General features: G+C 41.8%; 1 protein-coding gene across 1 annotated transcript; it reads left to right on the top strand.

The window, feature by feature from the left end:
• Nucleotides 1–217: 217 nt before the first annotated feature.
• On the top strand, nt 218–25896 carry pxdn (peroxidasin). Its single transcript, XM_077621479.1, has 23 exons — nt 218–452; nt 6867–6938; nt 7097–7168; nt 8511–8582; nt 9088–9159; nt 10267–10338; nt 10676–10845; nt 11364–11481; nt 11594–11763; nt 13475–13747; nt 14544–14819; nt 16280–16392; nt 16724–16880; nt 17268–17376; nt 18160–18317; nt 18437–19443; nt 19964–20460; nt 20525–20659; nt 21471–21679; nt 22000–22105; nt 22207–22339; nt 23175–23288; nt 23469–25896. The coding sequence occupies exons 1-23, from the start codon at nt 283–285 to the stop codon at nt 23601–23603; spliced, it is 4410 nt and encodes a 1469-aa protein (XP_077477605.1). The 5' UTR covers nt 218–282; the 3' UTR covers nt 23604–25896.

Raw genomic sequence — 25896 nt, 5'->3', positions numbered from 1 at the left:
AATTCGTCAGAAAAACGGAGTTTTCAAAAAATAATTACAAAAAACAACCCAAAAACTAAATTAATTTGGAAAAAAAACATGTTTTTTTAATGCAATGTGCTTCTGTACACCGCAGAACAAACGAATGAAATACATAGTTTTTTTTTCCCAGTATGAGGGAGGGGGTCAACTTTACGGTAATGAGTGACTGACTGACTAACAGACTGAGTGTGCTGCGTTCGCTGCAGTGCTCGACTCGACTCGACTCGACTCGGCTCGGCTCGGCTCGGCTCACGGCTAGCAATGGCGCTCCGGGCTGCACACCTCCTCGCCACGGCTTGCCTTTTGCTGGCTAGTCGACCCGGCTCGGTCTCCTCTTGTCCGAGTCGCTGTTTATGTTTTCGAACCACCGTGCGATGTATGCATCTGAATCTGGAAACGGTACCGGCGGTGTCACCGCAGACCACCATTCTGTAAGTAGCTCCCCTTTTTTTTCCTTCTCCCCTCGCTAAAACGGCAACAAAAGAGTCCACGAGAAGATGGGGATCGCTCCGGGAACTCATTCGAAGCGGCGTGGGAACGCTTATTTCACGGGATCTTTGGATTTCGAATTGAAGCAAAACTTTTGCCCATCGCTGATTTAAAGGGATTTTTGAAGGGGGTAGTGGGTGGTGGGGGTTCTCCCCGAATGTCCCGAGAAGTTTTTAACACCTGCTGGTGATCTTGGCTGTTGGCTGGAGGGGCTTAATGGTCAGGGTTTGGGGGTCACACATCTGGTGACCCTAGTAGTGTGAGACTTAGAGAGTCAGTGTCACAAGTCGTGTTTACCCAAGCCGCTTGAATTTGGATTTTTTATACAGCATAACTGAGAGGGCAAATGGCTATTTTTGCTCATTTAGAAATAACAGACTAAAATTTACATGGCATCCACATAAATGGGCATGGCATTTTGGGTTATGAACTGTAGACTAGGACCAGTGAAACAGTGGATAGCACGCCCACCTGACAGTTCTGAGACGGATGTTTCAATCCCCTGTAAATTCCCACCTTCCTGTGTAGAGTTCACCTATTCTCCCCTAAGTGGGTTTTCTCTGGGTACTCCAGTCTGCTCCCATATCCCCAAAACAGGCATGCTAAAACTCTCTAAATTGTCCCTAGCTATGACTGTGAATGTGAATAGTTGTTTGCCTCATTGTCCCCTGTGATTGGCTGGCAGCCCGTTCAAGGGGTCTCCCTGCCTGCTATGCGTAGTTGGTTGGGATAGGCTCCAGCACCTCTGTTGTATTAATACAATTCAATGCCTGACATTGACAATGGTAGACGTCCAATTTAAACCCGTCAATGGTTAAAAGGAAGCCCCTGTAAACGGTTCAGGCACTTTTCACGGTGCACGTAAACACACATCTTCAAATTATGTTACGCACACTCGGAAAAAATTCAAGAAACAACTCTGTGAATGATGAAGGCACACCAACCAGGAACCCACCACTCTGCCATGGTCCTGGAAAAAGATTAAAAGGTGCCTGGAAGAGGGGCTTTTGGTTGAACGGTTGCGTTCAAATGTTTGATTTCACTTGCAAAAATACACATTGAAGTTCAATAAGATATCAACTTGGTATATGTTTGTTGAATGAATGACTGTCCCCAAAGAAATGGACTCCTACTGAACATTTTAATGACTCTGTGTACTCTAGGTCAGCTGAATAGCTCCCCTTTTCACATTGAAGGCAATTCAGCCACCAATCAAGCTGCAATACATTGCAGCCTTTGTGTGGAATTGGCACAGGGATCTAGTTGTCGCTGCAATGACCCATTAATACTTATGTCTTGCCAGGAAACATAAGGACAAAGAGACATCTTAGTCAGCTGCTTTCACGGCAGCCACCGTGCAAGAAAATGGCCTTGTCCTCTAACATTAGGGTCCAGTCCGTGACCGCCTAGCCGTGAACTCATGCTCCCGGCCAGACGCACCTCAAACCGCAACCCCTCTCATCCTTTTCCGCAGCAATGAGACCATTGTTTAGGTGTTCAAACAGGACATCGAAATATGTTGCGGGGTTCATATAATGCGAGTCCACGCTGTTTTTTTTCCCTCAAGGCTTTTATGCTCATGAGCTTTGAAGTCGTAGACGCTCGTCACCACTCCTTCCGTCTGTCATCAGGTCAGGACACGAATACCCAGCTGTCTTATTTTCCATACACAGCTGAACCTATGCAGGGGGAAATATCTAAAGAAGTCTGCTTATTTATTGCCCGGGGTAGTTCAGTGCAATGTTTGGATGCAGCAAAGCAAATTCCCTTTTTAATTGTAAAAGAAAAAGGAACCAAATAAAAAGCACCAATGTTAATTAACATTTTACTTCACATTTATTATTTCAATTGGTATTAATTCAGTATATAAAAAGATATTCATACTACCTTGAAATACAAATGCATTTTCAAACCTACTTGATTTTTTGGGGATTTTTTACCCTTTCCATTTATCTTCTAAATAATGTTCAAAAAAAGTTCCAAAAAGCCCATATTCTTTTTTTATTTTGGTTAAGCCTCACGCTGGGCAATAGGTCAAGTTTGTTGATATCGTTCTAAGTCATGAGAAAATATGTGTTTCACAGACACAACAAGGGGGCGAATCAATATATTTACATCGTTACATTAAGATGGATTTTTGTCTAGCTGACTGTCTTTGGGCAATAAAGAAAAAAAGTTTTAGGGTCATGTTATTAATCTTAACCAGCTGTGTGAGCTGCAATATTTTCAATCTGACATATTCCAATTCCACACCTAGGATTAAAATAACTGCAACTTTCTGATACAAAAAAATAGGAAAAAAAATCAAGAACCACTATTTCAGACTTGCACTTCATGATACATAAAATGGCCTTAGTAAGGGCCCGATAGACGAGTGGTTTGCACATTGGCCGAGTGGTTTGCACGTTGGCCTCACAGTTCTGAGATCAAGGGTTCAATCCCAGGCCCAAACCTTCCTGTGTGGAATTTGCATGTTCTCCCTGGGCTCGTGTGGATTTTCTCTGGGTACTCTGTATTCCACCCACATCCCAATAACATGCACGCTTGGCTGGTTGAACACTCTATGACTCTATGTACATTGCGTCTAGATTTGAGCGTGAGTGTGAATAGTTGTCCATCTCCTGCTGCCCGCAGTGGGCTGGGATAGGCTCCAGCGCCCCCAGGCCCTTGTGAGGATAAGTGGTAGGGAAAAAGAATGAATGGCCATAATATTCCAATAGACGTTTTTTTTAGATATGTTTGTTGCTAATCAGTGTCATTCCACAAATGGCTACAGCAAATGCAATTCATTTGAAACATTTCCAGAGGTAACAACTTTCTTAAATTGTCACTTGAGTCGAGTGTCTCAATGTCCCTTTCTGGCCCAAAACAGTAGACTGGTCTGACTGAGTGACAGTGAGTCAGGGAGGGAAAGTCAAGTTCCATTGTTTAGGATTTGCTGCAGTCAGGCTTTGTCAGGCACTCAGTCTCTGTAGCATTATGGAATGCAAAGCCAGAAATCCCCAAAGCTTTGCTAATTTGCGCACTGAGATTGGCCCCAAGATAGTTGTTCAAAGAAATGCACTGCTCCTTCCAGCAGTCATCCAAGTAAGGGATTGCTATTACAAATGTCTCTTCAGTTTGCTCTCTGAAAATACATCTCCAAGATTTTTGTTGTTTTTAAAGTCAATATAATGCCATAAACAATAATAACATTTCCTTACAATGTACCACTTCGTTTTAATAAAACGTTAATTTTCCATGACACCGCATAGTGTGTTGCTGGTTCATCTTGCAATCCCAAAATGGGACTTTGTAGAAATCTAATCTAGTTTAATTGCCAAGGTGAACCCAAACGAAAAACATGCTCATCTGCAATGACAAACAAATCCTTGTATCTAAACTATATATTTACAATATACTATCACATGTCAAGTCGACTTTATTTCAACCTGAATCACCGCAAGATAACAAAGGGCTCCATAGACACATTTGACACTAAAATATCAAAGGAATGTTTCAGAGCACATTCTCTAAAAGACATTGTCCTATACAGTTTTACAGTGCATTGTATTGAGAAAGGTCCAAATGTCAGTCGCTGGTTGTTTTTTCCCCACCAACAATACATTTGATTTGTCCTCTGTATTTCTTGAAGTGTATTTACTGTGCAACCTAGTGTCTTCCATTCTGTAATATTCTCATTTAACCATTAATGAGTCACGCTGTCTTGGACCCACGCAGTCTGTGGTAGAGTTGCCACATGTGTCACTGTGTCATTGGGCATGTGTCACTGAGTTAAATCACTTTCTTGAGCACAAAAAATGTTCACAGATGGCCTTTAGATGTAGAGTTGGACAGCATCCAGGTTCCCTTTGCCTTATGTACTAAAAAAACTCTTTTGTAATGCTTCTGCTTATCAGCATAGTCTAAAGGTAAGTACACTGTAATGTAGAATCCATAGGTGAAATTTAAATTACACAACTGAACTAAATATTAACTACTACTTTAATGCAGATTCCTCCCACAAGTATGAGAACATTCAGGCCAATTCCCTTTTTGAACCACAACACCAAATCACTCAGAGTATTACAGTGTTGTGCGTAACTTGAAACAGATGGATCACTTAAAGGAGTGGGTGCATTCAAAATTGACTTTTTGAGCTTTTAATCATTTCATGTGGCCATTCCCTCACTGAAAACACTTTCCGGGTGGTTTTCTGAACCAACGTTTGAATAATCGTCAAATCTCACTGGTCTGGCAGCAGGAGCTGCTGAAACATTCGGTCCTACGTAGCTCCGCCTTTTTTTGCACAGCACCTCCCCCGCTCTGATGTGTGTGCTGTTCAGCTTGTCTCCCGGAAGCACAGCTTCCCTCCCGATCTGGACTGAAGAATGTCCCGCAAAGCATTTATTTACGAGACACTATGAATGTTTCTTGTCCCTGCCAATTCCATCTATAACCTACTCAAGTCCTACTTGACCTACTCCATGCATATGACATCACTTATAGTTTGGCTCTATTGATTTCAATGGATGTTTGATTTTAGTATTTGTCTTTTTCGGGAAAATCAAGTTTTGTGGGTCATGGTCGATTGGCCAGATGTTGGCAGACGCACAAGTTTTTCTTCAGTGAGGAACATATCATGTACTTGATTGGTCCAACATGATCGGATGAGACTGGTCACTTCCTAAAAGTGTGCGTGCAATCACAATCCAAATCATCAGATGCAAAACCTCCAGTTTATTCCAGCTGTATGAGCGGCTCTTTCGAACAAGTGAGGCCTTAAAATGCGGTTAGAGGCAACATATCGCTAGCTGACCTTTTCTTCAGCAAACACGACAACTTGCGGTCTTGGAGACATGCGTTAAATCGGCGCTGCTTGAGCCTGCATTTAGTTCCCTGCATGCCTTTTAGTCCTCAAAGCTGGAGGCTGCTAGGCGGGACAGCTGTCTCAGCATGCCCGGTATATGCACTCTGCATCTTGGACCAGGCACCTTGTTTTCCTGTGGGTGCTGCTCCTGTTCACCCTGCAGTAATCCTGTCTTTTTCTGCAGAGGACCCTCACCACCTTTGACAGATTGATGCGATCATATGCACTAATGGACCTGATGATGCAGCTGGATTTGCTTTCATTTTCATGTTTCCCTGGTTCTTGGTGAATGTGTCACAGTTCATGTGAATGCATTGAACATTTAGTCTTTTACACGTTTGGTTTATTTTACTTGGTTTAGATCAGGTATGGGCAAATCGGTCCTGGAGGGATTCTGTGGGTGCAGGTTTTTGTTCCAACCGATATAACACAGCCAGTTGAACCAATGAGATTTCTGCAGAAAACAAGAAGCACCTGACTGCAATCCACTGATTGCACTTGTAGGACACCAGATTGGTGAATAGGTGACCTCAATAGGTTGGAATGAAAACCTGCACCCACTGTGGCCCTTTGTGGAATAGTTTGCCCAACCCTGGTTTAGATTTTGGTCAGGTTTTAGGCCTTATTTTTCCACACCAAATGTATTCCTAGTGCAAACTAAGTGCTTCGTGCGTATCCAACGTCTTGGTGTGCGAGTAGCTTGCAGGCGTGAAAAAAATGACATCTTGCGAAATCCAAGCGTGAAGACTCTGCTAAATGACCTTCCTACTTCACAATGCTCTCCTGTAACATAGGACTTTGGTTTCTACGATATACTTAATAAAGCACAAGTGATTAAAACCAAATGTTGTAGATCAGCATTGCTCCGCGAAGATCATGTTTGCTTCGTTATCCCAACAATGAATGAATGTTGGATCTCTATGAAAGCAAATGAGATTGATTGTTGGCTCTATCTGAAAAGGTTGGACGCACCATTGCACGCAATGTAAAAGTAAGTGTAGAACACGTATGGTATAACTTAACTAGCTATACTGTATGCAGTTTTAAGAGGCAGAACAATAGAGCAAATTTTATAGTAGCATAAACTTTAGTTTGTCATTTTCAGGTTGATTGTTTTTGACTCTGCAGTGATTGCCATTTCAGGCCATGCTATTGTCAGCACACATCCTTTTTAAATTAAGTATTTTACTCGAGGATGCTGTAATTCTGTAGCCATTTTCACTAGCTTTGTGCGTATTATCTTTTGGGCAAATGTTATATAAATGCACCCTCATGTTGGCTTAACAAAGGCATTCTTGTGAAATGAGTAATGTGCTCGGTTATCCTGGTTGATCATAACATGACCGCCCAGTCATTTTTGTGCAACATCTCCAGATGTCTGGTGCTCGCCTTTGTGTAAATGAACAATGATGCTTTCTTGGTCAATGTGTGTACTATATCAAGAACACTTTCTTCATGAATAATCTATCAGTGTTGGTGTTTTCAGTGTTTTATTATTTCTTTTCAGGGATTTGAGATTCAACAAAATTAAGGATTTTCAACCAGGATCTTTCAGCCGATTAAAGAACCTCAACACACTGTAAGTTTGTCTATATTTGGCACGCACTCTTAGTGTAGTTTTTCCCTAAAAACCTATTAAACCTTACTGGGCTAACTGGAATAAGTAATGACTTTCTGGTTTAATCGTATTTCCCAAGGTACTGTCTATTTATGGACATTTCTGAAATATTTTTGCAGCCTCCTCAACAACAATCATATACGAAGAATTCCCAGGGGAGCTTTTGAAGATCTTGAAAACCTCAAATATCTGTAAGTTGTCTTGATGTCTGTACTGATCTTGCACTCAAGGTCATGTAGTATTTGTTGAGGTCATGTGGGGGAAAACATGTAAAAACTGCCCTCAAAGTCCAAAGAAATTACTGCACAGTGCTTAGTAAGAGAAAACATTAAAAACAAACTCTCCCTTTGTAACTCCCCCTTCACATACTCTAACACAGCGAGCACAGTTCTTGCTTACATTAGACCAAATTATAGTGTTTCCATTGTATTCTATTGCAATTCACAGGTACTCATCTATTTAAAGGTTACTATTTTTACTATTGCATTATTTACAACCCCAATGCCAATACAGTTGGGACATTAAATACTAATGATTTGCAACTCATGTTCAATCTCTACTCTAGCCGTACATAGTATTTAATGTTCATTGTATTCTTGGTTGTTTAAGACCATGTCCCAACTTCAGTGGATTTGGGTTGTATTTCATGAATCACTGCACATTTACTGTCTCCACATTTTTCTGATGGTTTGATACATCATACTTTTTAGAGAGTATTTCTAGTCACTCACCAATGGCACAGAGGCCTATCAATAATGATAGAAAGATACAGTAATATTCTTCGGTCACAGACCTAAGCATGAACTTTAGGCAGCTGTGGAAAGACTAAGACAGCTAATCACAGTGGTTTCTTGGTACAGTTGCAGGTTTTAAGTAAACTCTGCTTGAAAGAGAAATGACCTCTGTCATTAAAACGGTTGATTGTAAATAGCTACAGCATTTAATTAAGGGTGAAGAATGGGGACAATAGTGGGTGGTGGGACCAAACAAGCACTGGCATGTCGGTGGGTCATTGAGCTGCAAAGAGATTCCCTTAAGACCCCAACACACTTAAAAAATACTGATACAATTATGTATATTAAGAATGATATGTTTCCTGCATTCCCTGGACAGTAGCTTTAACTCATATAACTTTAAGAAATATCAAGTGCTGCTCAAATAATGACAATTTAGTCCTGAAAATAGATGGATGAATAAAAATCTCTAGACTTGCCAGAAAATACTACAATTGCAAGAATCAGTCTGGGTATACAAAGGGTGTGGAAATGTTAATGTGCATTGTTTATATACGTAGTGGCATGCAAAAGTTTCAGAACCCTGGAATACACCAAACCATTTGAGTTCAGACTAACTTATTTTGGAAGGAGCCCTGTAGACTTTAGAAAAGATTCTAGGCGTCTTATTATGACTGACCAGAACCATTCCTTGGTTGGTGAGTCTGTGCTGCTCCTGCCAGGTTGCAGGTACAGCTATTCTCTAGACGATCCAGACGTATGAGTGAATTACCAATTGACTGGTTATCTTCTCTTTCAGCTATTTGTACAAGAATGAAATCCAGTCAATTGACAGACAAGCATTTAAGGGGCTTGTCTCACTTGAGCAACTGTAAGTGACCAACCTTTCCGTTGTGCTTCCCGCCCTTGCTCCCCTCCCCTGCTAACTCTTTGTTTCTGCTACCAAAATGCCATGAGGAAAGCTTTACATGGTCATGAATTATTTCATGGCATGACTATCCAGGCCTTTCGCAATTGTTATGATAGATAGCATTGCAGCTATTTCTCCGTCCCCTCCAATCCCCCACAACCGAATGTGCACCTACCCCTCCCTGCGTTCCCCTTTGATCGCCATTGACCCTTTTGCATGAGTACCCAGTTTTTAAACCTGGATGACAGATTTGCATTTACGTGGTCCTGACCCCCCTGCTTGTAGCATGATATTTGTGCTGCTGAGAAAGTCATCATATCAAGTCAATTCTCTCGCTATGATGCCTTTAACTGTTTTTGCCATGCACATTTCAGAGAAACTTGATGTATTGATGACTTCAATTGCTTTAGAATTGACAATTGACGCAACGAGGGATGGCTAATGCACACTGTTTTGTCCTCTCCAGGTACCTGCACTTCAACAACATAGACTCATTGGAACCAGAATCATTCAGTCATCTACCAAAGCTTGAGCGATTGTAAGTCTGCTTTTGATCGTTGACATCTGGAAAATATTGCTCATAGCTTCTAATTATCATTGTAGTCAGCAATATAATAGCCTAAAGGCTGGACTTTTTGGGAAGAAAGTGATGTCATTTCTGTTAATGTACTAGTTGCGTGTATGCACTGTATGCCAATGCATGAAAGTACACAAATGACTCTTGAATTTGACCTAGACAAGGATCTTTGCCAAACACAATGCTGGAACTGATAAACGAGAGTTAGTTGACTTTGAGGCTTGCGGTGAAGTGATGACCACTATTTACAAGCTAGAAAATACAAACTGTGATCGTAGGAGTTGAGAAGGGGCTGATACTTAGTCTCCACAGGTTCAGTTTGCCTTGTCAGAAATGTAGGATGATGCAAGTGTTCTTTCACTCTGCGGTATATTTGTTTAACAGCTGTCAGGAACTATTGTGAGGCCAGTTATATTGCTGCTTCCAAAAATATTCTCCTTGGTAAAATCAGCCGTGGGAAATATAAGTAGCGGAAGAGGAAGAGATTAAAACATGGAAATTGAGAATCTGGATTAACTTGATAACTGAAACAACTCTATTGAAATGGAAGAAAAAAACCACAACTTTAAGCTGTGAGCTATGTGCTTAATTTATACAAGCAAAAGAAACATTGTCCAATTTGATTTCATAAAGTTAACTAATAATAACTAAGTGTTAAACCCATTTAAATTTACTGCAAAAGGAGGAAAGAACCACAACATTTTCATTGCCACTGAAAGGATTGACTTGTACAGTTGTACCTATTGAAAAGTCCAAATATTTAGTGAGGATGTAGAAATGTTATCAACGTTTTCTTTCAGAATGTATTACCACATGTTCTAAGGCCCAGTCTTATTTCTGCCAGCTACATTCACCCTCAGAGCAGCAATACTTACAAAATACAGTTTGATGGAATAAAAAGGCTAAATGTTTTGTGGTACACGTCTATGAGTCATCTCTAAACACTGCTATTCTAAATTATGTCGGAAAATCTCGTAAAATATCTTCAAATGTTGGGAGTTAGCTGTGAGTGATCCGCCAGACTGGAATATGTAGTTGGACTCCAAAATTTGTTTGCTTCTCTTTCAGGTTTTTGCACAACAACAGAATCACCCAGCTGGTCCCAGGAACCTTCTCCAATCTGCAGGCCATGAAACGACTGTAAGTGGAAAACCCCCACGTCGATCTTTCAAAAAGCTCTGTAAACTTTGGCTAGATTTTATTATTCGTAATGTCTAATATTACAGGGCATTCTCTGGGGAAACAGGAGGGACAAATTTCCCAACCTTACCGATAATTCTTGACTTTATTCTGATGCTAACTACCGAACTGTGAAGGCAACACGCGGGTTAAACAAATATATTTTTATTTCTGATTTATTTAACATTAGTTTCTTCATTCGACCAAATTCAGCAGTTTGGTCAGTTTATAATCCTTCAAGAGAAAAATTCTACCACAATGATTGTAACCTGAGTGTTTGTGCAATTTGTGTGTTTAGGCGCTTGGATTCTAATTCATTGAACTGCGACTGTGAGTTGCTGTGGCTGGCGGACCTTCTCAAACAATATGCAGAATCAGGAAACGCCCAAGCTGCTGCCACATGCGACTACCCCATCCGTCTGCAGGGAAGATCGGTTGCCACGTTAACAGCTGAGGAGCTCAGCTGCGGTATGCAAGGGAAACTACAACTGTGCATACAACTTTAGGAATGCCATTTAACCTTCATAGATACATTCAGAACCAAAATATTCACATACTGTGACTGTGGATGACTGCAACTTCCCACCATTGACCTCTCATTTCTACAAATGATGAATTTACAATTGCTTTCGCCATTAGGTTCCATTGGAAGGCACTAAGATAAAAACTACTTTGTCAGAAATCATTCTGCACACCTCTGGTTGCATAATAGCCCTGTTGTAACGGCACAACAATTCACCGCAACTAAGCAGCTGTTCAAACAGCTGCTTATCATGTAATAAAATGCAACTTTTCTTTACAGTTCTCATAAACCGGATTTTAAGGCCATTGTTGTTAAATGCCTGAGTTCTGAAAATACTGCATGTCATAACTTGAGGAAGAGGATTGCTTGATGTTCCTGTTGTATAAAGGAATACAAATACTGCCTTGAATTCATACTTTTAGTATAATTTTCCTCGAATGTTCATTGATTTATGTCTTTCCAGAGGTGCCCAGGATTACCTCGCAGCCCCAGGACGTGGATGTTATATCGGGGAACACCGTCTACTTCACTTGCAGGGCAGAGGGAAACCCAAAACCGCAGATCATCTGGCTCCGCAACAAGTAAGACTTTTAAATCGGAAAGAGCATGCACACACCCCTGCTTAAACTCAGAGCAATGAAAATTGTCCAGTGTTTAAGTTACGCTTTTGTGTTCTCTCTTCCATCCTGATAGCAACGCTCTTAACATGCGTGATGACAGTCGCCTGAACCTGCTGGAGGATGGGACGCTGATGATTCAGAACACAAGAGAAACCGACCAGGGAGTTTATCAGTGTATGGCCAAAAATGTGGCTGGGGAAGTCAAGACCTCGGAGGTCACCCTGCGATATTTTGGAGCACCTTGTAAGTCACGTTTTATCAATAATGATTGTATATAAATCCTTCGCTAATGTTTCATCGCACTTGTTGGAAATTTAGAGTTGCCGCTACATTTTGAGAAGATATATGTTAAAATAGGTGCACTAAATGAGTATCTGTCATAAAGGGAAGAAAATGTTTTGTTATGGTTACTTCTTTTGTCCTTGTTGGGAACGCAAAAGCTATTCTGTGGAGTTGTATAACAGTGGCGTAAATATGTGTTTTTATGCAAGGTCATTTTGATCTAAACTTTTTTTGGGGGTTCAACAAGCTATGAAATGATCATTGACGTCTGCATGTGTGTGACATTACAGCACCTAACACACACCTATCCTCTTTTTATACTGTATAATCACTGCTAACAGGGTTGGGTAAACTGTTTATAGTACAAAGTATATACAAGTGTGTATGTTTGTATTGGCAGTAAGTCAAAAAGCAAATATTGTCTAAAACTCTAAAAGTTGCTTTTGCAATGTCAGCTGCTGCAGCAACATTGTAAGGCAGTATGTAAGACGCCTCAAATACCAGTAAGTAAAGACAATTTAAATTCTGCTACATAATTGGGATAATATATTTCTATAATATTATCGGAGTATAGGTTAAGAATAATACATTATTTTGGTTTTAAATTTTGATGATGGCATTATTAATGATGTATTGAAATATAGGCTTATAACTGAATCCTAAATAAAGGGAAATAAACTCCCACACATTATTTCTAACTTCGCCAATCAAATGTTTGTTTTTAAATTGATAAGCGATCAATGATATCACAACCAAATCAAGACAGGCCTTGCGAATTATCTCATCCTGCAAAGTAATCTGCAAGTTTCCTACGCAGTGTGAAAAGCTAAGGTTACCGCCACATTTCAGCAGGTCAAATAACTCTGCTTTTCCACTAAATTGAGAGATAAGCACTGCAAGAGAAGGAAAAAAAATCCCCCATAAAGGTATTGTCAGCCAACAATCAGATGAAACAGTCCTCACATACAAGTCAACTAGCAATTGTCGGAATAATTTCATGGGTGACAAATTGCCCTGTTAACATGTGCTACATTTCCTGTCTTTTTGTGATTGTAAATTCCTAGCTTGCCCCTTTGTACATTTTTGCTCGGTCATCACTGACCTAGTATGGACAAGGACAGCAATCTGTAGTCCAGATGGGAAATTGCCTTAGCCATATTGGAGAGGGGTTTAACGAAAAAGCAATTTTCATCGTTTTGCTGTGAATTTCAATAGGTTTATCACATGTAGACACCCAATCCTTTGGGACTGACAGGGTTTTCATCCCTCCAAATGGATTGGATGTCTATGGCCATCAATGGCTGCCAGTGCGTTCATGTTATTTTTGTAATTTCTTGTTCATTTTCAGTCTCTTCCTGTTGATTTTGGGGCAATTCTGGGTTGCCTTCTTGTTGGTCTGGGGCTATACAGATCACTTGTTGTTGGTTTTGGTCCACTGAACGGGAAGTGACCCAGGAATGTCCCTAAAGGAATAGTGAGGGACTCTAAATCAACTCAGCATGACCTGTAATTGCCTTATAATGACAGGAAGTGACCTCTAAATACCGCCAAAACCGGGAGCAAATTCTTCTAGAGAGCATATCAATAACCAGCTGTATCACAACTTATTACCATTTTTATATATTTTTATACCCCTCCTCTAAATACTATCTGTCTCTTCCTACCTATCCAGCAAGACCAAGTTTTGTCATCCAGCCCCAAAACACTGAGGTTCTGGTGGGTGAGAGTGTGACTTTGGAGTGCAGTGCCACAGGCCAGCCTCAACCCCGAATCTCTTGGACCAAGGCCGACCTGACGCCTCTGCCCAACGACGCTCGCATTAACACCACTCCCTCTGGAGGGCTTTATATTCAAAATGTGGACCAGGCTGACGGGGGGCAGTACACCTGTTTCGCCTCCAATAATGTGGATACGATTCAAGCAGCAGCTTATATCATTGTCCAAGGTAGGTTAACAATCTCTCCCGTAGCGACCGCCGACAAACACCAAAACCTTGTGAATACCTTCAATGTTGTTTGTTGGCACTTTTACAATCGAAATAGTATTCCAGTATTTTAATTAAACAGCTGCTATGGCTGAATCCAATTATGCCTAAATATACTCATACAATATTGTCAGAATTTTCGGAACCCCCATGATGCAATGAGTAAAGTTAGTAATAATGAGGTATTAATAGCCGCTGGTTAAAGGTGAACGAACGTATGTGGAACTTTTGTGGGTTTTTTTGGTTTTTTTCCACTTCACATTTTATTTTTTCAAAAAAAAAACATCATTTTTAACTCAAGTTTTTTTAAGGCAAGCTCAGGTTTGGCACACACGAGTAGAAAAAGTCCCCGACACAACCGTGCAAACTCTGAAATCATACGAATTTGGCGTTATTATTAATAGCAGTGAAACAAAAACATTAAGTGAAATGCTTCAATTCAACTCAAAATTTGCTGCTGGCAGAGAAAATCCAAAAATAGCAACTAAAATAACTCAAATAGAACATTCTGTACCCTTTCAAAGTAAACCTGATAAAAGGATGCAAAAGGCTGTGTAAGGGAAAAAGATCATCTGCCATAATGATTCCAATCTTTGATATGGATCTTTGACAATTATCTTCAAAGACCAATGAGATTTCATCCTACAAGAGTCTTATCCTGCTACGATATCTCTTAAAGCTAGCCTACAAATCACATTGTTCATTGTCCATATTTTTTTTCATCTCTCATACATTTACGTTTATCTCGGTCCCCCAGCAACACCCCAGTTTACGGTCACGCCACAGGATCAGTCAATCCTGGAAGGCCACGCTGTGGATTTCCAATGTGAGGCCACAGGTTACCCCCAACCGGTTATCGATTGGACTCGAGGGGGCAACCCATTACCTACAGACCGCCGATACTCAGTCTCCTCTTCTGGCACTCTCCGAATCACTCGGGCTGAGGTCCAAGATGAGGGCCAGTACGAGTGCCAGGCCGCCAACCCAGTAGGAACCATCCGCGTCACCGTACAGCTCAACATCCAACAGAGAGGTGAGCCTCAGAGTAAAGATTCTAAATTGCTTCAATGTTTTGCTAATGTGAGATGACGTCATTGAATTTACAACTGCACTATATTAGCCTTGTTATTTTTACAGAGGCTATTAAACACTTCATGTTAGACCAAAAAGAGTGAAGAAAAAATGTGTTGTGGAACTGCATTAAACTTCGGATCCCTTCCAGCACTACTTGTGTTTCAATTTTGAAAGTATATAAGATATTAGAAAAAATCCAATTATAGTAAATAATTCTGGTGTTCTCTGTTTTACGTTGAAATTGTGTACGTTTGGGTTGTCTTGTGGGTTCGCATATGTATGTTGTCGTGTGTGGGGGCGGGGTAGTTGCTGAAATTACAGGCATGGTACCCTATGAAATAGGGAAGCTTGTCAGTCTATAATCTTGACATGACTCCATAGTTTTTTCTTAAGTTGTAATGGCTCTTAACATGGCTTAAAGTATAGGTTTTTTAAATGGTTCCACTTGTAAAATTCTGTGAAAGGACAAAGTAATGTGGATGTGTAGACATCATTTTTGCACTAAATTCTGACACTTAAAAAGTAAAAGCAGGACTTAACAGGAAGTGACTTTTTAGAGGCATTTATTATATTATTGCTTCTTGGAGCCCAATGGGAACCCTCCAAGAATTTGAATGCAGTGTGTGCGGGGTTGCAAGCAAATGCAAACTCCCAACTAAACACCTCAGCTTTCAGGGTGTCATCTCCACTCTGAGACAGTACAACATAATGACTCATTCTTTAACAATCCTCCAGACCTCATTTGTGTGCATGTCGTTCGTCCAGAGGGAACCCAAAGTTTGGTCAGCAACTCAATACATCAATGCAAAACAGCTGTTTTATTCAAATATTCTCTTGGATACAACCATATGTCCATTTTTCTTAAGGTTTGTGTAGTGATGTAGTTCACACAGCAGTTTCTATCCCATTTAGTTATAAATACCAAATAAAACAATTAAACAGCTTATTTTTAGCGGGTAGTTTGAAACGGGATGTTTTTTAAGGGGAAAATTCTGGTGCACAAATGGATGTCACATTTCTAAATTGTTTGCACTAGATTTCTATCATTTATACAGAAATTATGCTTGGTGTATTTTCTGATCTGAGCATAAACAGTACAGCATACTGCATACCTGTCAACCTCTGCCGATAACTGCCCTTATAAATGATTATGATTCCCCTTACAAACCCCAAAAAAACCTTACAAACACCGTACGACTTGTACGGTGTTTGTAAGGTTTTTTGGGGGGTTGTAAGGGGAATAATCATTTATCATAATCATAATCATTTATAAGGGCAGTTATCGGCAGAGGTTGACAGGTATGATACTGTGAGGTTTTTATCTGCAATAATGGATTTCAAATTGCACTTTAACTCTGCTGTAATGGACTTCTAATCATTAACACGTGCACTCGTGTTTGTGTTTTCTACCTCATTCAGTAACGCCTTTTTTCACAAACGCTCCAAGTGACACGACGGTGGAGTCTGGTCAGGACGTCCAGATTCCCTGCAGCGCTCAGGGTCATCCACAACCTGTCCTTACCTGGAACAAGGTTAGATGTTGCAAAAGGCAAAATCACTGTCTTGTTCAGACATTAAAGCATTAGTAAAATTGGGAATAAACAACAAAATAACAGTTTTTTAATAACCATAGCCTTAAAAAACACAACATAACAAGTTGTTGGTAGTCGGAGAGAAGAAAAAAAATAAAAGACATAGTATGTAAGTCGCACATGAGCATATAGGTCCAGCCAAACTATGAAAAGGTGCGACTTATGGTCCATATATACCAATTTGACATTTAAAAACTATATTCGTTATGCCAGTTGGTGAGATCCTGCCTTTGCCCTGTTTCTGACCTCCCCGACTTTCATCTCTCCTCAGGATGGCTTACAGGTGACTGAAAGTGGTAAATTCCACATCAGCCCTGATGGCTATTTAGAGGTAAAGGACGTGGGCACGGCTGACGGGGGTCGCTACGAGTGTGTCGCCCGCAATGCCATTGGCTATGAGGTTGTGCGCATGGTGCTAACTGTCACAGGTAAAAGGACACAGGTTCTCTTTCTTTTCTCCATATTATTTTCCGTGATCACAGTCTAAAGTCAATGTCAATGCTTTTTTTGCATTCACCTACTACACTTAATAACAATATTGACTAAAAAATATAGTTTTCAATGCTGTGACAAATTCTACTCCAGACAGCTTATTGCCGTCATGTTACTGTAGCGTCCATAAAGTGAGATGACCAAGTGTGACGAAAGCCATAAAAACACTGGTTGCAATTCAATCTTTCTGAAAGACCCTCTAAATGTCAAGCTGGAGATATATCAATGTAATCAGGGTCTGGATGATGTGCTTTTAAGATGATTTGTAATATTGACCTTGTTGCATTGATTAACACCAACCTGCTTTTGTCCTGCAACAACAGTTCCAGCAGTGAGCAGACAGGGAGACACCTTTGTGACCACTTCCTTAGAGCAGGCCATCCGTAATGTTGACAGCGCTATTGAGTCTACAAGGAGACGTCTCTTTGATGGGTAAGATGTGAAAGACTAATACAACATGTACTTTATTGACCTCAACCACTGAAAAAGCTCCAGAAGAAATGACTGTTGTTATATTTTGCACTGTGTACTCTTTCTACAATAACAAACTAACCAAAAATCCATTGTTTTGTGGACCGCATTCAAATAACTGAGTTTTTGGGACATGTCTTTAAACGACTAACATCCTCAAAATCACTAGTAGTATTCTATGCTACAGACTTCTTATTACGTTAAAGTCCATCAAAGTTCCAATTAACCGAATGAGCCTTGTCACATCAAGGCTGTAATTCACTACTGTTAGGTTCTTAAGATATGCACCGTTATAAATGTATGGTTACATCACCAGATGTCCAATAAAAAGTGTTCAGTACATACTGTACGTGTGAGTGCCAGATGTGTGATTGCTTGACATGTCAAATGAGGTATTCATTTTGGATTTGGATCCAAGCCATACTATGACATCACCGTGTTTACCAAGTGAGAAGAATTTTGTTTGCTCCCATATGGTTCTCAGGGGGGCCTCGGTTGAACAGCTATGTATGTTCACACTTACTGTAGCCACACCCTATTTCCCACTCTGGAACTGATATGCGAACTTCAGTCATTTCTTACCCGGCGGGAGCCTCTGTAGTGCTTCTCAGTGTCGAAACTTACATTTCCTTGGTCATCTTCTGGCCAAATAGAGGAAGAAAACTGTCCGATAGAAATGGTTGCTAACATTTGTCCTCATTCTCTCATTTGTCTTTGCCCTTCCATACCTCCCTATCCCTCTAGTCAGCCTCGTACCCCAGGAGAGCTTCTTGCCCTTTTCCGTTACCCACGTGACCCTTACACAGTGGAGCAGGCTCGTGCCGGCGAGATTTTTGAGCAGACTCTGCTTCTCATTCAGAGCCATGTCAACCAGGGTCTCATGTTTGACACCAGCGGCACGGGTGAGGCTTTCATTAGTAAATGTGCGCCGAATCCAAATCGGACGAAAATATTCTCACAACGGATCCGTTTTTTACTGTTCAGTCTGGTTCAGATTTCTATTTGTTTTATCCTCCTACAGAGTTTCGTTACAACGACCTGGTGTCCCCGCACCTTCTGGACCTGATCGGCAACCTGTCGGGATGCACGGCCCACCGCCGCATCAACAATTGTTCCGACATCTGCTTCCACCAAAAGTACCGCACCCACGATGGCACTTGTAACAACCTGCAGCACGCCATGTGGGGCGCCTCGCACGTCCCCTTCGAACGGCTCTTGAGATCGGTCTACGATAACGGCTTTAATCTTCCGAGAGGAGCCACGGGGCAGCCGCAAAACAACTACAGGCTGCCCCTGCCGAGGTCGGTGTCCACCGCCATGATGGGAACGGAGTCGATCACCCCGGACGATCAATACACTCACATGCTGATGCAGTGGGGTCAGTTTCTGGATCACGACATGGACGCGACGGTGGCGGCCCTCAGCCAGTCGCGCTTCTCTGACGGACAGCTGTGCGTGCAGGCCTGCACCAACGACCCGCCGTGTTTCCCCATCCTCTTCCCCGCCAACGATCCGCGGCAGCTGAGAAGCGGTGCCCGCTGCATGTTCTTCGCCCGCTCCAGTCCGGTGTGTGGAAGCGGCATGACCTCCCTGCTCATGAACAGCGTGTACCCGAGAGAGCAAATGAACCAGCTCACCGCTTATCTCGACGCCTCCAACGTCTACGGTAGCTCGCGTCACGAATCCGAGGAGATCCGCGACCTGGCCAGCCAGCGAGGTTTGCTCCGGCAGGGGATTATCCAGCGGACCGGGAAGCCCCTGCTGCCTTTTGCCACGGGACCTCGCACCGAGTGTATGAAGGATGAAAATCAAAGTCCCATTCCCTGCTTCTTGGCCGGGGACCACCGTGCCAATGAACAGCTGGCGCTCACCGCCATGCACACCGTCTGGTTCAGGGAACACAACCGGGTCGCCACAGAGTTACTCAGACTCAACCCCCATTGGGACGGGGACACAATCTACCACGAGGCCAGAAAGATAGTGGGAGCCCAAATGCAACACATCACGTACAGTCACTGGTTGCCAAAGGTAAGGTGAAGAAGATCCTGTCAGTGGCTTTTAGATTGCTGTCGCAATTCCATAAGCGTCATGTGGAAAACCACAAGCGTCATGTGAAAAACCACAAGCGTCATGTGAAAAACCACAAGGTTAAAATGTGTTCCATAAGCGTCATTTGAAATACCGCGAGTGTAGAATGTGTTGGAGAGGTACGCTTGCAAGGCGCACTTGACTGGCGATTCACTTCATGTCTGCCAATATTCTAAGCCAATCAGAAGTCGGGATGCGGGGCAAATTCTGATTGGGTGTTTATCGCCGCAACCGCAAGTGAAGCGCCTATCGCCGCAACCGCAAGTGAAGCGCCTATCGCCGCAACCGCAAGTGAAGCGCCTATCGCAAGCGTACGCTTCCAACGCGTTTTACGTTTGGGCCATTTCGTATTACGCGGTATTTTGACATTTTGGAGTTGCGGCAGCAATCGAACGCCATACCCGTCTTACGTTCTCTGAAACGTCTCCGCTTCCCAATCCTGACTCTTCCTGTCTGGTAGATCCTAGGAGAGGCTGGCATGAAGATGATGGGGCCGTACACAGGTTATGACCCCAATATTAACGCGGGCATCCTCAATGCTTTCGCCACTGCGGCGTTCCGCTTCGGACACACCCTCATTAACCCGATACTCTACAGGTTAGATGAGGACTTCCGGCCTATCTCCCAGGGTCACGTCTCCCTGCATCAGGCCTTCTTCTCGCCCTTTCGCATCGTGAACGAGGGTGGCATTGACCCCTTGCTCCGCGGGCTCTTTGGCATGGCGGGTAAAATGCGGGTCTCCTCGCAGCTGCTCAATACTGAGCTGACTGAAAAGTTGTTTTCGATGGCCCACGCTGTGGCCTTGGACCTGGCGGCCATGAACATACAGAGAGGAAGGGATCATGGCATACCGCCTTATAACGATTACAGGACCTATTGTAACCTGACTTTGGCTCAGACATTTGAGGATTTGAGGAACGAGATTAAGGACTCCACCGTCAGAGAGAAGCTGCAGAGGTGAATTCAAACAAACTTTCTGGATTTAAGTCACACAAACAATACCGTATGTACTGTGTGGTAGGCTTTATGGAACTCCTCTGAACATCGACTTGTTCCCCGCCCTAATGGTAGAAGACCTAGTCCCTGGCAGTAGGCTCGGCCCAACCCTCATGTGTCTGCTGGCATCTCAGTTTAAACGACTGCGGGATGGAGACAGGTACTGATAAGTCCACTGTTTTTTACAGACTACAAATTGTACATCAATTGAAATTATTAGGGAAAATGCCCATTGAAACATTGTTAGACAAGAGAGAGCTCAAAGATGTAAAATTTTGTAACGGTTGACCAGTTAGACTCTTTTCATACGACCTGTATTTTTCTACTTTTTACCTGTGACGTACTACGGTTGACTACGGTAATCCCTCAAATATCGCGGTTAATGTAGACCAAACATGGGTGCGATAATCGAAAAATCGCAAAGTAGGGTCAGACCAATTAAAAAAAAAAAAAGAAAGAAATGTTTTTTTAAGTTAAAAAAAACGTGAAAATCCACGCTGAAACTCTTAAGCGGAAGCCACTCTTGCTACTTGGACTCAGCACTGAAGTTTAAAATAATAATAATTAATAACAAAAAAAACACACAAAGTAGTGAATTCGTGATCGAGGGATTACTGTAATTTTAACTGGGGAATCAGTCGATTGCTGTCAGCCCTCCCGTTCATAAAGGATTGGTTGAGTCAAAAATAAAAATATAATAAATACCATTAAAACAGTAAGCAAAATCTTACAATACAAACTTTTTGGGAGGTTATTTTTTTTTTTGACCATATCCATGGTATATTTTGATCATTTCATTGCTTTGTAGTCCTTAAAAATGAATAGAGAAAAAAACATATTCATTATGATCCTGTGAAAATTACAGTCAGGTCCGATTTCCGATCACGTGGCCAAATCATCCCGATCGAAAATTTAAAAAAATGCCATCTGTAGTGAACGGTCCATAAGTGTAGTATTTCTTTCGTGTCCAGGTTCTGGTATGAAAACCCAGGAGTGTTCACACCTGCACAGCTGACTCAGCTGAAGCAGGCCTCGCTGTCTCGGGTGGTCTGCGACAACGGAGATAACATCACACGTGTGCAGCACGACGTCTTTAGGGTGGCGGAGGCGCCGCACGGCTACAGCGGCTGTGACAGTATCCCGCAGGTTGACCTGCGCATGTGGCAGGACTGCTGTGAAGGTATAAAAATCACTTCTACTCTCTACTTTCACTCATAACCCTTTACAGAAGTACACCGTTTAACTGCTGCAACAACCATAAAAACTGTAGACACTAATTTAATGTGGTGCAAACAAGTAGGGATGCAAATATTTTCCCCCTTACTATAAATTGTACCTTTGTAGGTGGGACCTGATTTTAAAATGCTGATATGATGTTAAAGAATATGCATTTTTTTGACATAGCTTTCCCAACAATGGAATTTAACGGTGACTTTTTAAGCTACGCTGCTGTGAGACCAAAGTGAAACTTATTGTCGTTGTTTTTTTTGAAACGAACAGACTGCAGAACCAAGGGTCAGTTCAACGCGCTGTCCTACCACTTTAGAGGGCGTAGGTCAGCTGATCACAGTTACAGAGACAGCAAACCGGATGACAGCATCAACAGGTGACACGCCATTGTAGAGCTTTTGTTGCAAAAAGAAATTGATTCTCGATGTGTATAGGATGTTAAATGTTTTTTTTCATGTGGTGTGTTTTTTTGTACAGTGCCACTGAAGGAGCTAAAATAAGCTTAGTCAATGTTACTGCCACCTCCACAAAGAGCACTGATCCCCCAGTTAGCGATTTCCAGGACTTTGTTCATGATATGCAGAAGACGATCACGGGCTTACGCAAACAGGTAAATTCCTTCATTTTTGCACAATTTGACCATTAGATATTGGAAAGCTATACACTATGTACAGTGTACTAGTTACAGTAATAGTACTTTAGCTTTATGCAACACACTTATTGCCTCTTTTGTACTATGGTGTGATGATCAAATAAACACACTTTTTTCCCATAGGTATTAAAAGGTTATATCAAAGTAAATTGATCTGACAATTCTTAAATGAACAACTTTGACACATTAAAGGAGAGCTTGTCTAAACATATATTAGTCATAGCATCAATCCATATATTGTATAGTATTGTATTTTTAGACTATAAGTCGCACTGCCCAAAGAATAAATAGAAGAAAAAATATAAAGATATAAACAATTTTCTTTTATTTGATCGGAAATCAAGAACAAACATTTGTTGAAGTAAGAATAATAAAACAGAACAATAGGGTCAATAGGCATCTATTAACATAACAACATTATATATATGTATATATGTGTATGTATGTATATATATTTCAGCAACACGCTTATTTATTTATTAACTTATTTATTACCTATTTATTTATGTCAAAAATTTATTTTCCTGTGTCTGTATTCTCACCCTCTTGCTACAGTGACAGTGAAATTTCCCGAATACGGGATGAATAAAATTATCTAATCTAAACTACACTAAAACAAAATAACGGGATCTTGGTGGTCAGAGTGAAAAATAAAAAATAAAAACATAAATCGCACTAGAGTATTAGTCCCAGGCCCAGCCAAACAATGAAAAGGGTGTTCCTTACAGTCCGGACAATACGGAATATACAATTTTGCCATTAGACAAAAAAGTTTGCCTTTTTTCCCTTTCAGATAAAACGACTGGAGGGTCGTCTGAGCAAAACTGACTGCACTGACAGTAACGGGCTTGAGCGGACAGATGGAGAGCAATGGCAGCAGGACCCGTGCACTCAATGTCAATGCAAAGTAGGTTCCACGTATGCAGCGCAAACCCCTAAATGAGTACGGATACTTTGTCCCAGTTGGGTCTGTCGCCCCATTGTTGGGCTACCGGCTGGAGTTCCCAACCGTACCCACAGGGAATTTTTCAATCCCCTCTAATCTAATCAAGTAACCGAGCCATTTGCCCTTTCTTTGTTCCCGCAGAACACCAGAGTCACCTGTTTTGTAGAATCCTGTCTGCCGGCCCCGTGCAGACAGCCAGTCAAGCTAAAAGGCGCCTGCTGCCCCGTATGCCTGGATTTAGCCAAGTGGCAAAAAGCAGAGCGCAGCCATGAGTAATCCTCAGGACCTCCCGCCAATCGCACTCCAGTGTCTGACTTCCACTGAGTGGAGGAGACTCAAATGTCTCATTGTGTCTGTGGCCACCAGTCGCCTTCATTTGCCCAATAGCCTCATTTGTTTTTGTTCTTTTTCTGATCAGGGGAGAGGGTCGTGTTTTGTTATTTTTGGATGGTTGCTTCCTCTGGGACTAAACGGATTCATCTCTGCTCCCGGTGGCCTCGGCAGTGCCCCAATTTAGTCTCTGGGTGCGCCCCTCCTCCTTGCCATCAAATCACAGGGCCAGGAAAGGGAAGTAGAATTGATAGGAGGCCGGCCAGTCTTTTTCTCAGGTTAGAGATGCCGAAAACTGGTGCTATTATGAATTAATCACTAAATACCTTCAAAGTATTGTCTCTTTTGTATGCAAATTGACCTATGTATATCCACTTGATAGCTGCCTTTTTTTTACTCTAAATCACCATTTCATACAAAGTAAAAGCGTGTTTTTTTTATAAATAGTTAGATCATTGTTTTTAATCTACGGTGCTTTTATGTCACGTTATATCAAAGTGTTTCTTATTTTTTAATCCAAATGAGCATAATGTGAAGCCCTATGAAAATTTTAATGCAAAAAAAAATGTCTACTGATTCCTGCTCCCGAATGTCTCGGCCATGTTGTGACATCATGTCTGCCCCAGTATTGTCCTCAAATCTGCAAAACCAAACGTGAGTAAACCTCTAGAACAAGGGTGTCAAACATACGGTCCGCGAGCCAGAAGCGGCCGACTAGTCGGTCATGGGGTTGTTTTGCTGTCAATGGCAGCCAATGATTGAACAAGGAACCTTGAAATGCCCCAAAACCAACAGGAAGCCACCTGGAAATGCTACCAATGAACAGGAATCAGCCCGGAAATTCCTCCCAAAAATGAATAGAAAATGATCCAAATTTACAGGAAGTGACCAACCAGTAAGTACTTTGAAATGACGAGGAAGTGATGCAAAATGTCTGCAATTGTCTGCTATGCTATTAATGATGATATCTGTCCTATTCACTTAAACTGGTTGTGAATGCTCATTTTTCAGTGCCATTGGCGGCAAGGAAAACGTTCATTCGAGCCAAAATGGAAGGCGTCTCTAGCGCTGTCAATGACGGCCAGTGAAATACAATTTTTGAGATCTAATTGGCATAAATGTGGCCCACCAAGCAAACTAAGTTTGACATCCCTGATCTAGTCTGTATCAGTGAAAGCATATGAGAGGTAAGGTTTCACTTATGGTGCCGTCTTATCTGGAACCACAATATTTTTTCATCATATTCCACACAATGGAAGGACTGCAATGATTACTGTTGACTTTTTTTTTGCCTGCCATGGACCTGCAGCACTGGATTACACACATTCTGTTGTCAAACATCCACATACTTTGGCCCAAATTGACATGAAATGTTTGATGTTATGTTATTATTTGAGGAGTATCCCAACGCCTCTTTAGCAGGGACATTTTCCGTCTAATTGCCAAAACATTGTTCAGAAAGGCGTTATGTCATTTAGCTGAGCACGCTGCAGGGCGCAGGTTTCTCTAACCCTCTGACCCTCATTCCGCTGTAATGGAAGCCATATGGGAAAGTCATCTCGGCGAGAGGGCGCCCAACGTTAGGGTACAGACGATCAAAACGTCTTTCCTACAAAGTCCTTTCACTTACGACTTGACACATTCATGCAATTCAAAGCACTGGCTCACTTATGTCATGTATATCAGATTTTTTTCCTTTTTTGTGACAAGCAGTCCGCGTTCCTTTCCTTTATTTTCTTTATGCGGTAATGTCCTGAGCAAGCATCTGTCACACGGTTTGGAATTTTCCATTCAGGGTGGGTTTTGAAAGTTTAACACGCAAACTCTTGAGTTAAAAGTTTTCTCCTTCCCTGCGCCATCTTAGTGTGTTCCTTCCTCAGATTTGTGTACTCCTTCCCGAATGTCGTGTACTCATGAAAATCCTTCACGTGAAGGCATGTCCTGAGCTCATGAAAGGCAAAATGCAATTTGACCCCAGCCCTAAGCTTGGGTGTCATAGCACTGTGAGGTAGGTCTGATACCTGGGGAAATGCGCTTTAGTTGTCTCCACACTTACTTGCCCTTTTCCCCTCTTCAATCATTCCCAAGTGTCAATGGAATGCACTGCTTGCGAGACTGAACACGCCTTACCGACACTGTCCCTTGACATTTGAAATTGTATTGTATGTTCGCCAAAGAATGGTTTGCACTGTAATGTATGCCTTTCAACAGTAATAAAAAATAAGCCACCTTTGTTTTA

Source organism: Stigmatopora argus, chromosome 15 (genome assembly GCF_051989625.1).
Source record: "Stigmatopora argus isolate UIUO_Sarg chromosome 15, RoL_Sarg_1.0, whole genome shotgun sequence".
Taxonomy (NCBI): Eukaryota; Metazoa; Chordata; class Actinopteri; order Syngnathiformes; family Syngnathidae; genus Stigmatopora; species Stigmatopora argus.
This window is presented reverse-complemented; position numbering and strand designations above follow the sequence as displayed.

Coding starts and splice junctions, on each gene's coding strand:
- pxdn (XM_077621479.1), top strand. CDS start 283: ATGGCGCTCCGGGCTGCACACCTCCTCGCCACGGCTTGCCTTTTGCTG. Junction 11,764..13,474: donor GCGATATTTTGGAGCACCTT/GTAAGTCACGTT, acceptor CTACCTATCCAG/CAAGACCAAGTTTTGTCATC. Junction 20,660..21,470: donor CGACTGCGGGATGGAGACAG/GTACTGATAAGT, acceptor TTTCGTGTCCAG/GTTCTGGTATGAAAACCCAG.